The 12,723-nt window shown below is 39.9% G+C and overlaps 1 protein-coding gene across 2 annotated transcripts in view; it reads right to left on the reverse strand.

Annotated features, from left to right (window-relative positions):
• The window catches only part of kazna (kazrin, periplakin interacting protein a), a 103,288-nt gene that overhangs the window by 12,140 nt on the left and 78,425 nt on the right, over positions 1 to 12,723 (reverse strand). For both annotated transcript variants that reach the window (XM_070910078.1, XM_070910079.1), the window contains one exon: positions 4,192 to 4,383. In XM_070910078.1, coding sequence (XP_070766179.1) covers positions 4,192 to 4,383 — 192 coding nt within the window. The remainder of the gene's footprint in view (positions 1 to 4,191; positions 4,384 to 12,723) is intronic.

Here is a 12,723-nt window from a genome sequence, read left to right on the forward strand (position 1 = left end):
ATATAAAAATAGCTTTAAGAGCAAAAACAATTAGAATATAGCAACAGGAAAGTCTTCCTACTCAAGTTCACAGTCGCCTCTTTGAATCTACTCCGATAGAACCAAACTTCAATATGACAACAGCCAATTTCCTGTTGTCCTCCCACATACCCCCATCTTAATTGCAGACCAGATCCACCCTGCTTAACGTTTCTGGACCTTGTAAGCCAACCAAAGTCCCCCTTTATAAAGCTTTCATTAGCTGCTGATTGCTGTCAGTGCCTGCTGGGCTTGGTAGGCTTTGGCCTTCATTAACAGGCCTGAGTCATACAAATGACTGTATGAGCCTGTGTGCGGTCTGTTCAGACAGCCAAACACCCAGCTGAAGAAGAGATAAGTATTTATTTGATGTGTGCTCTATTCTACTCTGCCCCAGCCCGTTTTGTTTTTGTTCAATTCTTCCAAAGAGCATGGGCTGCAAGTGTCAAGTGAAATGTCGCAGCAACAAAATCCCCTGACAGCGCGTCATGTGTTTGTCTGATACCAAATGGCGGTTTTGTGCTCAGCCTCATTCCATGGGCGATGATTCTTTGAAAAGAAGGGATTCACTGCCACACTGATGACATCTCGGCTTGATGCCCTGCAATCCACTGTGCACTGCCTTGCAGAACTTGTTCATTACTTTACCCTGTGCAAAGTCTCTACGAAGGCAACATGTAAGTGAATTCCCATTTTGCATATACTCGTGCATAACACAGATACAAAGCACCAAACACTGTGGCTGCTGGTCATTAACAGAGAGGAATCTGTGCTGTTGGTACTTCATCAGTTCTGAAAGGATAATTATTGAGCGCTGAGGCACTCTCCAAGGCGCTCTCTTTTGCTAATGAATCTTTTGTGCTAACCTGTAGCCAGAAGGTTAATGTATATGTAATTACATTCAGCCTGTATTTAAACATTAAAAGAAATCTTTCATAGCAGCTAAGACAGTACATCTTCCTTTTTATTAAACTATGACTCAACATATTTGTCCGATCTGTGCCAAAGAATGAAACATCCATATTTCACACCTTATTCTAATTAGCACTACCAGGTAGAAAAGTGCTAATTTTCAACATGAAAAAAAAAACATTAATCCACCGAGCTGTTTGTAATTATTTTGAAGCAGGTCAAGTCTCCAGTCATTAGCGACATGTCCAAGTCATGTAATAAATCTTCATATTAAAACTGCAAGTCAAGACGCATCATTTATCTGTTGATAGTGTTTTTTTCCTATGTACAGTTATTGAGATAAAGCCCTTTCAGTGTATTGCTCTAATTAAATATTCCAGGTGTGCGAGATCTGCCTATAACTGTTTTCATTATTTGTTCACTGACTGTACCTGTTCAAAACACGAGACTTGAATGTTTTTGCGTTTAAGTCAAATCTCTCGGGAGTCAAGTCTTTAGTCCTTAACTTTGTGTCAAGTCTAACTCAAGTTTTAGCCTGAAGTGTACGCCTCTGGTGCATTATAAGAAGAGCTTTTAAGGTGGAAATTCTAATATGCACAAAAGTGTAATAAAACTTTGAGCTGAAAGGTTTAGGTGAAGCTAAAACCTTTTAATCACATCTCTCATCGTTAAACCCAGAATTCAGCATTGTTCTGGTGATACAGGGGAGTTTCTACAGTACATGTGTTGTACGTACATCAGGGTACGTGGGCGGTGCAGAGTGGGAACAGAGCGCCAAGATATGCCTGCAGCGCAGAGCGTTTTCTTTTTTGAAAAGTCAAAGCGTCGGTGTCCTCTCTCACCCCAAGGCACCACTCCAACTATCGAGCAGAACACATGCTAATGGGCCATAATGCAGCTAATGGGCAGCATGAACCACATTGTTACAGACACTCATGTTAACATTACGGTGACACGAAGAAATGCACTGGTGTGGCAGTGAGTGGAAAACAGAAACTCTAGAGCAGCTGGGAGCAAAGAGATGAGTGAGAATTGCTGCAACTTCTCAAATCTTCCAATTTTCACAGGGAAAACCCACCACACCTGCTTTTCTTGTGTTCATCAAATTAGGTCTCTCTAAATTTAGGTGGATATATGGATATCATTTGTCCTTGCTCATTGTGGATTGAAGCAAACTACTATGTGTATTACTGTTGAATAATTTCTTGGTGTGTGTGTGTGTGTGTGTGTGTGTGTGTGTATATACTGAACTGTCTTGTGCATGTTTGTTAATACACATTTTATCTTTGTAAGAAATGTTTTATTCAGTTTTGAGGGTGCCATTTTGACATCTAACCAGGGACAACAGATGAAAATGAATTTTCTAGGCTCATTGACAGATTTCTCTTTCTTTTGTGTTGATCGACAAGAATTGTACCTGACAAGTAAAATAATAAAACATTTACTACTTTGGATAACTTTAGACTAGTCTAGTCTAGACTTGATTTTATTTCACAAAGTAGTAAATGTTTCCGTATCTTTTATTTTATAGTTAAATGGAAGCAAATGGCTTCCAGATGTAGGGAAATCAGTAGAAGGATTTTTTTTTCTGGTAACAGCATGTAAAAAACAGGAATATTAAGGAAATTGGCTTATCATTCATGCCACAATTTATTTTCAAGAGATGTTTGGGACTGTAACAATAGGATTGTTGTTCCTAGTTTGTGTTCTTCCAGGGAGCAATTAGAGTGTGACACAGACCACGAGTAATGCTGGCTAGAGCTGAATGTAATGTGGAGGCTGTCTGAGTTAATAAAGTCACAAGTAAGCAAGTTCAAGGCTTTAACCGTCCATTCTGTATGGTTTAGCAAGAATGAACTGAGTGAAACCTCCGGCAATACTGGTTTTGGACTCAACCAACCTAGCAAACCCTGGAAGAGTTGGAGGGAGGAGTTTACACTGTACACAGACTTTACCATGCCCGATGCAGACGAAGGTACGGGAGTCAAGCTGTTCTACTATCTCAAAGGGGAGAGTGGTAGAGAGATGGCCAGTAGTTGAATGTCAGATGTGTAGAGCTATGGAGGTGTCAAGGGAGAACAGCAAAATACTGCAAGGACAGACAGTAGAGGAAGTTCATGCACTGAAACAGACCACAAAGAAATGCAAAGACAACAGGATCCGTTTTGTGGTAAAACACATGAGAGGAAGAAGAACAAATGCCCAGCTTTTGGCAAGAAGTGTAAAAAGTGTGGAAAAGAAAATCATTTTGCAAAATGCAAATCAAGAACAGACAACAGCAGGAAATGTAAGCCAGAAGTGTTGTCTCAGAGCAGAACAATGATGCATATGAGGACATTATGACAATAACAGAAGTAAATGGGGATAATGACATGGATAAAGAGAGCCACAGTCAAGGCCAACAACCGATGAAACACTGGTTAACGTCCAGATAGACTGTGGACCACCTGTAATGTCATCTCCATACATCTCCTAAACCTAGACACACGGCACAGAGAGAAAGTGCTTGTGATGTATAACAAAACCAGCTTATGTCCGCTTGGTAAATATAAGGTCAGACTGGAGTTTCAAATGGTGGACCAGAATGGCAGACAGTTTGAAGATGTGTTCACCGGTGGTTCAGCAGGCTGGAGGGTGAATATAGCATTGAAATAGACAACAGTGTACCACCAGTGAAACTGCCAAAGTGCAGAGTGCCAGTTGCAATGATGGCACCTCATAAATAGGAACCCAAGGATCTGGAGAGAGGAGGCACCATCACACCTGTGGAACATAGCACAGACTGGATAAGTAGTAAAACCGGGAAGCCGAGGATCTGCATAGACCCAAAAAGGAGCCATTTTCCCCTCTTTACAATTGATGACATCCTCCCAGAGCTTTCAAAGGCAAAAGTATTCACAGTTTGTGATGTAAAGTGCGGCTTCTGGCGCGTCAAATCAGAGGTGGAGTCAAGCTACCTCACCACATTCGCCCCCCCATTTAGCCGGTTCTGTTGGCTGAGAATGCCGATGGGAATAAGTCCAGCACCAGAAGTCTTCCAAAGGAAGCTCATGCAAGCAACTTTTTTTCACTTCCCTTACTTTAGCCATCTATTTTAACCATTTATCCATTACTTTTAGCTAACTTTTAACTGTTTATATGATTCACTAATACTCTTGGCCTTCTATCTCTTGCAGCATCATTGTCCATATTTCATAATAATAATGATGTTAGCGTTTTAAATAACACACACAGCTTCTTGTTTACTGGCGAGGTCCTCACCTTGCAGAGCCTCCTTGGCTCGGTCTAGCTCCTGCTCCTTCTGGGCCAGCTGCACGCGGAGCTCGGTGGCAGAGAGCACGTCGGCCGAACAGCCTCCCTGGGTCTCCTCCAGGTCCTTACTCAACATGTCCTTCATCTGCCGCAGCAGGTGCACCTCCTCCTGGAGCTGGGCCACCTCCTCACGCAGCAGGACTACAACACACAGACAGAAAAGGGAGCTTTAGCAAGCTGACACCAAAACATGGCTTAATATATTCTTAGTAGAAAATATGCATGGGTTGATTTTGCAAGACTGCCTTCTTAGTGAATTAGTTTTTAAGCCAAAGTAAAAATGTAATTCCAGTAGCTAGAGAAGGGTCATATATGTACTGGGATCTAATCTCAAAGAGGTGTGTTAGCGTTAGACTGCAGAAATGGTTTGAAATGCAAAATCGATTTAACATCACCATAGGAGGTTATGGTTTCATTTGTAATTGAGATAACTGCAGTGCCAAATGACTGTTGGTAATGAGCATCACAGGGGTAGGTGGGGTCCAGTAGAAGAGACAAGACATCGATATTATAATGAAATTTGTCTTTGCAGCTGCCTGTTGAACCAGTTCTGTGTTGAGTGGAATTATGAGAAAAGGTTTTCATTTCCATTTAACATTCAGTAGCATTAAAGAGCTCCTCCCCTCAGTTTTCACAAAGAAGCAAACAATAAAATGAAAACAGCTACAGAGAGAAATAGATTTTTCCTCACAATTTGACTCACAGGAAATGTTTCAAGTGTCAGTGGCAGAGAGAGGACTTCACTCGCTTTTAAAACAAGCCACAACAGACAAATGTCACACTTCTTCTCACATAAAACCTAAAAAAAAAAAAGGAATATTTAATCTAAAAATATTTCTTTTTTTGCACACTGAATGTGCTTGTCTAGGTGGAGCATATGGAGAGTAATTTATATAAGGATGAGTAGAGTCATTCTGCTCAATTTAATGCATCCTCAGGGTGGGGGGGGGTGGGGGAGGCGTGAGGAAAACTGCTCAGCCCTATCTCGCATGGCTCCACTATCAAGTGCCTCACATAAATCACACTTCATACTCTCATATCCCAGCTCCAATATTACTGTCTGAAAAACTAAAATCAATCAGGGGTGAATGGGAGAACTGAGAATAGGAGACTGAATATGACAAAATACAGTCAGAGGAACAGACAATTAAAGACAGAATACAGATTGCACTTTAGCTTTTTAATAACATAAAATAGAATAAGATAATCCTTCATTAATCCCACAGAGGGGAAATTTGCAGTGTTACATCAGCAAAGGGGATAGCGCGATTGCACGAAGCATCAGTAAAAGCAAGATATAACAAATAATAAATAAATAAGTAAACAGACTTAATGGTTGAGCTCAATGGTGAGTGAGTAACATCTAGCTCCATCTTCAGACTTTTTAGGCTAGGATTATTATTTTGTGGTGTGAGAATGTAAAGTAAGGATCAACATACAGAGGAGTCAGCAAAAAAACAGCAAATGCGTTCTGCAGAGCATCAGTGGAAATAATCCTCTCATACAGTTTGCCAATATTGCCCCTGTTTAATACTCGCTGTGTCTTCCACCATTATTACACCATAGCATCAGTGAGATTAAGAAATCTGTAAATGATCATTTAGAAAATGTTAAGCAACTTGACATTTCCACTTACAATTAGCAATAATTGAGCCTCTTATTGCAAAGTTTTGTTATTTCATATCTGGAGAGGACGTTTTTTTGCATAGGGCAACTAGTTAACTGTGCATATGACAGTAAAGGTTCTCTCTAAAGGAATCTCAAATTTTTTAAGTGCAGACTGGAGTGCAAATTCTGTGCCCATCAGATTCCATGACCTGAGGAATTTCATCTATATTGTACATATATTGTAAATGTTTCTGTCATTGTCACATACTGTATTTTGATAGATTTTACCAAAACCTTTGACTGTGATAGCTGTGGTAGACTGAAACTGGTTGCCAGTGGTAGGCCTTGAATCGTGGGCCATCTGTTTCCTAAAGCTGAACCTCTAGTTTGACAAACTTGGACGGGTCACACTGGAAATAATCTCTACATAGTAACTCTGAACAGTGATCCAAAAAGCTGATTTTGTTAATTGGTTTAGTTTGTAAAATAATGCATTTGCCCACAGTTAGGATTTCTGATTTGGGGTCACTTTTTAAGTGTAAGTTAGTCTGTCAACAGAGTATATAAACATACAAAATACCTCATAATATAATGCTTCCCATGACAACAATACTATAAATAAGGACCTCAAATATTGCCATAGCAATACCTGAATGAACATGATATGCTTCACAAAGGCATTATTTATTTATTGCAGGGATATTGCACTGAATTCACTGAACTGTATATGTGTTCATGTTTGTCTGTCTATTCCCTGAATGTGTCACCAGTGACACAATCGTTGTTGTATGTTGCTGACTGACACCTACTGTATATGGGAATGACACATTCATTTTTAATCCCTTGGCTCAGACATGACACAGTTCATTCCTGACTCCTCTTACAGCAGAATTGGTGTTATACCCCCATCTTCCCCTCCTGCACCCACAGTGATTGATATGTTACACAAGAAAAACTATAATAGAGGATACAGTATGTGGTGTATGCAGCTTTGCTCTGATACATTTTACCACCACGTGGAGAAACTTTAGCTCTCACCTTTCCTCCCCTGAAACTAAAATGAACCTTTAAGGCCAGTTCACCGCTTGTACGACATGCACCTGCTTCCCGGGGCTTTTGAGTCCTTTAATTTGTGTTCACTGACTAAATGTAAGTGGCTGAGGATAAGGGCTGCCTGCTAAATAACGAAAATGAAATGTAAAAGAGGTTATTAGGAGAAGGGTCGAGAGAAAAAACGTCGGCGAGTGGACTGTCATTACACAGAGGTATACTTAATGGACTCGATAATAGAACCACATTTTACGGAGCAACTCAAGCAGCAACCCTCTTATTGGCAAACCAAAGAGCTGGCCCGTTCTGGAAACAACCGACCGCCACCGAGATACAGTTCATTGGTGTTCAAAAATCCTGTAATAGTCACAGACTTGCTTTGATTCATTTCGTTTGCATGTATTGGTTGTGCAAAGGCAGCAAGAGTCATAAATAAGTGACCCAGCAAATGTGGGTTTTACCTTTAATAGCAAACTAATAAATACTGGCTAACAGTTATGGTTTCTATGACACTCACTCCCTTATAGAATTAAGCTGCTTCTTTGGGCCTCATATGTTAAAACGTTTGTAATGCAAAATAAAGAGACGTCGATTTAAAAAACACAGCTTACAACACCACTATGTGCATCTGGTTGGATTTGTCTTAATTGATTTTTAATGTAAGCTTATCCACATCGTTACCTCCCATATTTACTTGTAATAACCACGACTTCACCTTAAAAAAACAGCTTAACCAGCTGTGAGATTGATCGCTATAGAAAGATAGATAACGAACCAAGCAAAATTGATGAGAATTGATTTAACCGCTGCAACAAAGAGAGGAAGCCTCACTTGTTGTTCTTACTAGTACTATGGTTGCTTGGTATGGTAGCCTGAACGCCAGGGATTAAAACCACCTGAGCTATACTGTGAAGGTGGCTGGTAAGTGTCCCACAGACCCCTCTGACGGTTATCGTTGACCAGCAGGTTCTCTGCAAGGCCAGGTTGATATTAAACTGCACAAACCACCCCCTTCACTTTGAGCTTGACGCTCAAACCGTAGATTTAGAGTACCCCGGTTCAAGTGCAATAGGAGGAAAAACTCCTTTGTTCCCTGTGCAATAACCCCGTTTAATCTGCACGTCATTTAAAATTTCAGAGACTGTTTGGTTGTACTTTTTTTTATCTTGTGCCCCTGACTGCAACTTTCCCATCCGGGATAATAAAATGAACTGAACTGAACTGCTGTTTATCACAGTGGGACATCACAAAACTGTAAATAAATACCATTTTATCAAGGTAACAGACAGGGAGCACGGTAAATCGGCAGTCTTGTGGTAGCTGTCTGTACCGTAAACACTGAAAAATAGCATTTAGTTATTATGCAACATAGAGCTTGATATTAGAATCTTTAACTAGATTTCAAAAAACTTTTATGTTCTCCTCTGTCTTTGACTAAAACTTCCATCATTATCCAACTTGCATTTACATCCTGAACTACCATCTATTTGTTAGGTTTCAGTCTTTGCAATTTATTTTGGATTGTTTTTAATCCTTTCAATGTGTGTTTTAATGTTTTATGGTATTCATTTTTAATGCATTATGTAAAGCACTTTGAATTACCTTTGCGAATGAAATGTGGTATATCAATAAACTTGCCTTGCCTTAGTGAATTTCATGACTACGTCTGGCAAATTTACTTTTACATTATATTACATTAGTGTGGCAGCCACCTGTTCAAAGCGATTGCATTTAACCTGCACAGGAGAGCATCAGAGCTGCAGTAATGTCTTCTAAGACAACTACTACTAAGAGTTTACAGAAAAGAGAAAAGACCTGTGCTCCGTCAAATCCCTGCCTTCAAACTGTCATTACTGTATGCGTGAAGTAGAGAATATGTTACAGACAAATATAACAATTCTCACCCCTTCTCAAAGTTCATGGGGACACAGATGTTTCATGATAAAAATAAACCTATGGATCCTCGTAGTGTGGCTTCCTGATGTAAATGAAACACTTAGTTATGTGTCATAACACTGAAAAGACAACCAGGCGGTCTACATTGACTGGTTAAATTCCTACACTTTACCAGCAAGAGGACCCTCAACATCTATGATAGGATATGCAAGTCTAACTGTCTAAGTATGCCAGAGTAGTTATTAGCAGAGTGTGTGAGGCGGAAACAATTGTATGTTATTGTCTTTCTGCAGACGAGCACAGTGGTGGAGCACTCTACATAAGACTGTCAGAGGTTGTGGGGGGGTGGGGTGGAGGGGAATGAAGATAGCCACCTATTTTTCAATGTCCGCATCGTCTCTAGGTTGGTGAGACGCATGGACTGCAGCTCTGAATTGCAAATGACAGTCAGAGTGGGAGCCTCCTGATAAGAGCAATCTCTCCTGCTCTCCCTCCAGGACTCCGAGCAGCTCATTCCCATGGAGGATCCTCCCCGCAACGTTTGTGTGAGGCTCACAATTCAGCATGCTTATGTATATCCAAATTAACATAATCGTCTTGTTACTTGTTGTATTGTATTCTATTTTTTATATTGTGCAAACAAACACATTCTTGCTAATTGTATATGATAGTGTGCACTTTTGCAAACGGCCTCTGTGTGTCTGATTTTCTTTGGATTTAAGTCCATAAAATGACTTGTGTAACTCATGTGGTGGAGAGAAGCCTTTGGAAAACATCTCGAAATTCACATGTATGACAATTCACATGTGCTTTTATTGAAGGAGAGGTCTGGAAGAATGAAAAACCATAACAACTTAATTGCAAAAACCCTGACAAAAGCATAAAATATGACAGATACAGTGTGTATTATCAAAATAAAAGGCTGGTATTTGTGGACCTCAGGTAAATTATCAAAAAGAATGTAACCCTGAGAGGAAAAGAATATGAATAGGTTTCTGAGTTTTTCAGATTGTGCTCATGAAATCATTTCACCACAGCAACCACCGTCAAATGTTACACATCTTAACCAAGGCTGGTGTTTTTAGCTGCTCTCCCGCTCAGCTGTCAACAAAAAAACTTCTGGCCTTAATTACTTCTCCATCCAAACAGGGGGGAAAAAAGAGAGACGACAAATATAAAAAGAGATGTTTCTGTCAGTGTGCAAGACTGTGAGCACAGAGAAAGTTTTGAAACACAGGGTTGTGTTTTAGTTTGCAGTGGAGTGAATCTGTTGCCATCACAACCACAGTAGTGGTACAGATGAGAGGAGGGTCGGATGTTTGCTGCCACTCTGCTGTTAGCTCAGCCTTCAGCACCACCTGTTCCCCACTGGCTGACAGAGGCAGCAGATTTTTTACTGCTAAATGACAGCTACCACATAAGTACATAAAACATACATTATGGCATATGGTTAGAAATTGAACTTAACTGATATATCTGGTATTATTCTTTTTGTAGTTTTCATTATTTCCATCAATTATGATAACATTGCGCACAATTAAGTAATGCGGTATATTGCTAAAACAAAGTCATACAGGGCAAAAAGTTTAACCAGATTATCTGACCCATTTTATCTGGAGGTGAAACCAGCAGTGAGCGCCCCCTATATGTCATAATCCCTTATTTCACAGGAAAACTGTGAGCGCAAACTTCTACGGTGAAGTAGGTCAGTGTTGAATGAGGGAATCAAGGAAATATCTGGCTCTTTAGCTACTAAATGCTCTGCTATGTTCACCAGCTAGTCGCTAACTGTGTCTGTCTGTCATTTGGTGCTAAGCAGGTAGTGCACGGCGGGTTTTTTTCACTGGTGCCTGCTGCAACTGAAGACGAAGCAACGACCCCTTTCACATTGTTTTCAGATTGTCATTTGATATATTGTTATTATATATATATATATATATATATATATATATATATAAAAATATTGATTGTAGCCGATTTAAGGCCTGGTCACACCTGAAGGTGGCACAGCAAAATACAGCGTGCTAGAAGCTTACTGCTTGTTTACAACTGGTCTGATTGTTTGACTGCCCCATCTGACTTCTCTTTACCAATGTTATTGTTCTCCCTGAACAAGTAACTTCAATGTTATTATTACTGTACCAACAGGGATGAAACAAGAATTATCTTTTAACAAAACTTGCCAGATTCACACACGGACATAACCTGATTTGGCAGAAGTGTATCTAAAAAGCACTCAACCTGTCTTGAGTTTACTTTAATTCTGCAGACAAATTTAACACTAATATAAAGCACTTTTCTAAAAGAAAAGTCTTCACAGTAAATACACAATACTAAAGAGGCACTAGAGAAAGAAAGATGCAAGAAAATGAAATAAAACTATTCACAATAAAATGAAGCAAACACACGATGACAAGTTAAAGACACAAAAACATCAACAAAGGTCTTGTATTGCAGCAACAGAAAAGCAAATGCACAAAACTGGGTACAAGTCTCTAATGACTGAAGCATTAGCAGTTTTGCTAGGAAAAGCATTAGCTTGGCGTTTGCATTTTCTGTCTCTTAATACCCAGAAACACACAAACATTTTGAACAGGGAGTTTCTTTAAATAGTACGGGCGTAATATGCTTCTCTGACTGAAGTCTTATGCAACCGTGAAGTACCACAGGGATTAAACTGAGGCTAATGACGACTGATCTTTGTCTGTGACTTGATTGGCGAAGAAATATGTGCATTCATTGACCCTCCGTCCATCTCTGCCTCCATTCCGTTCCAATTCCCAAAACTGGCTCGCCTTTAGTTATTATGATTCATCGAAACAGTAAATAAAATCTCCATCCTCGGCCACTGATGTAAATGACTGCTTAAATGTGTGCATTTGCATAATAGCAGCCATGCATCAGCTGACATGCAGTTGGTACCAGTGAATTATGAATCTGATCAGTGTCATTTCCTATTTGTATGATTTAAGCGAAATGGCTGAAACTGTCTTCCTAAATAATCCTGCAGCCTTTGTGTAGCAGCTTTGGTATGGTGGAAACCAGTTATAAAATTGTTGCAAAATATCAGCACCTCTCTGGAGACACAAAATCTGTCATCCTTTCTCTTGGATTTAATGGTGCAAAAACAAGATTAAACATTCGAGGGGAAAATAGATTGGCAAAGGCTTCTTAATGTGTGTGAAAACTTTTTAGAGCCTAAGATTTTACCATTTGTCTTGAAATATTTTTCTGGGTCCACAAAGACTATTCAGTCATTGTAATCAGCAGATCTCATTCCATAGTCACACATTATGTTTCTCTGGGGCTTCCTTTTGATAATTATTTGTCAATAATAGGGCCTCTGTCTCTCTTCATGTCACTCTCAGTTGTCGAGTTTTCGTTCAATTGCCAAGCGCACTTTCAAAATGTCGCAAAAAAAAAATTAGGCATGTTTCCATCAACTGGTTTGGAATGAATAACTAGGCTCGTTGCAAAATGGAGAGAGGTCCTCAGGAATTTGTTTCTATGGGACAAGTTGTAATCGTTCTTTCATGTCAGCTAGTACTGGACAAGTTTTTGCAAGGTTTATCAAATTTTTCCGTCTCCATACAGCTTCAAAATGCAAATAAAAATACCTCTATGGAAACTCGACTAGTGTCTCTTGTCCTGCACCATTCTTCCTTCTTCCAGTTCCTCCTCTCCCGCATCTACAAAATCAGCAGGAAGCTCAGAAGCCAAAGTTGCAAAAGGTCCAGCAATCTGTCATGAGAGTCCAGCGGCCACGAGGCAGCTGAAATTGAACTTGGCTGGAACGGGATTGGAGGTTGAAAATTGATAGGGAATGACAGTAAGTGTCTAGAGGGGGGAAATTCTTAGATTGGTTCTCCCTCTTCAGAGTGAGTGGGAGGGAACGACAGGGTGGGGTTCAATTTTTGTCTGTTACTG

This window comes from Enoplosus armatus, chromosome 8, assembly GCF_043641665.1.
Source record: "Enoplosus armatus isolate fEnoArm2 chromosome 8, fEnoArm2.hap1, whole genome shotgun sequence".
In the NCBI taxonomy this organism is placed as follows: domain Eukaryota; kingdom Metazoa; phylum Chordata; class Actinopteri; order Centrarchiformes; family Enoplosidae; genus Enoplosus; species Enoplosus armatus.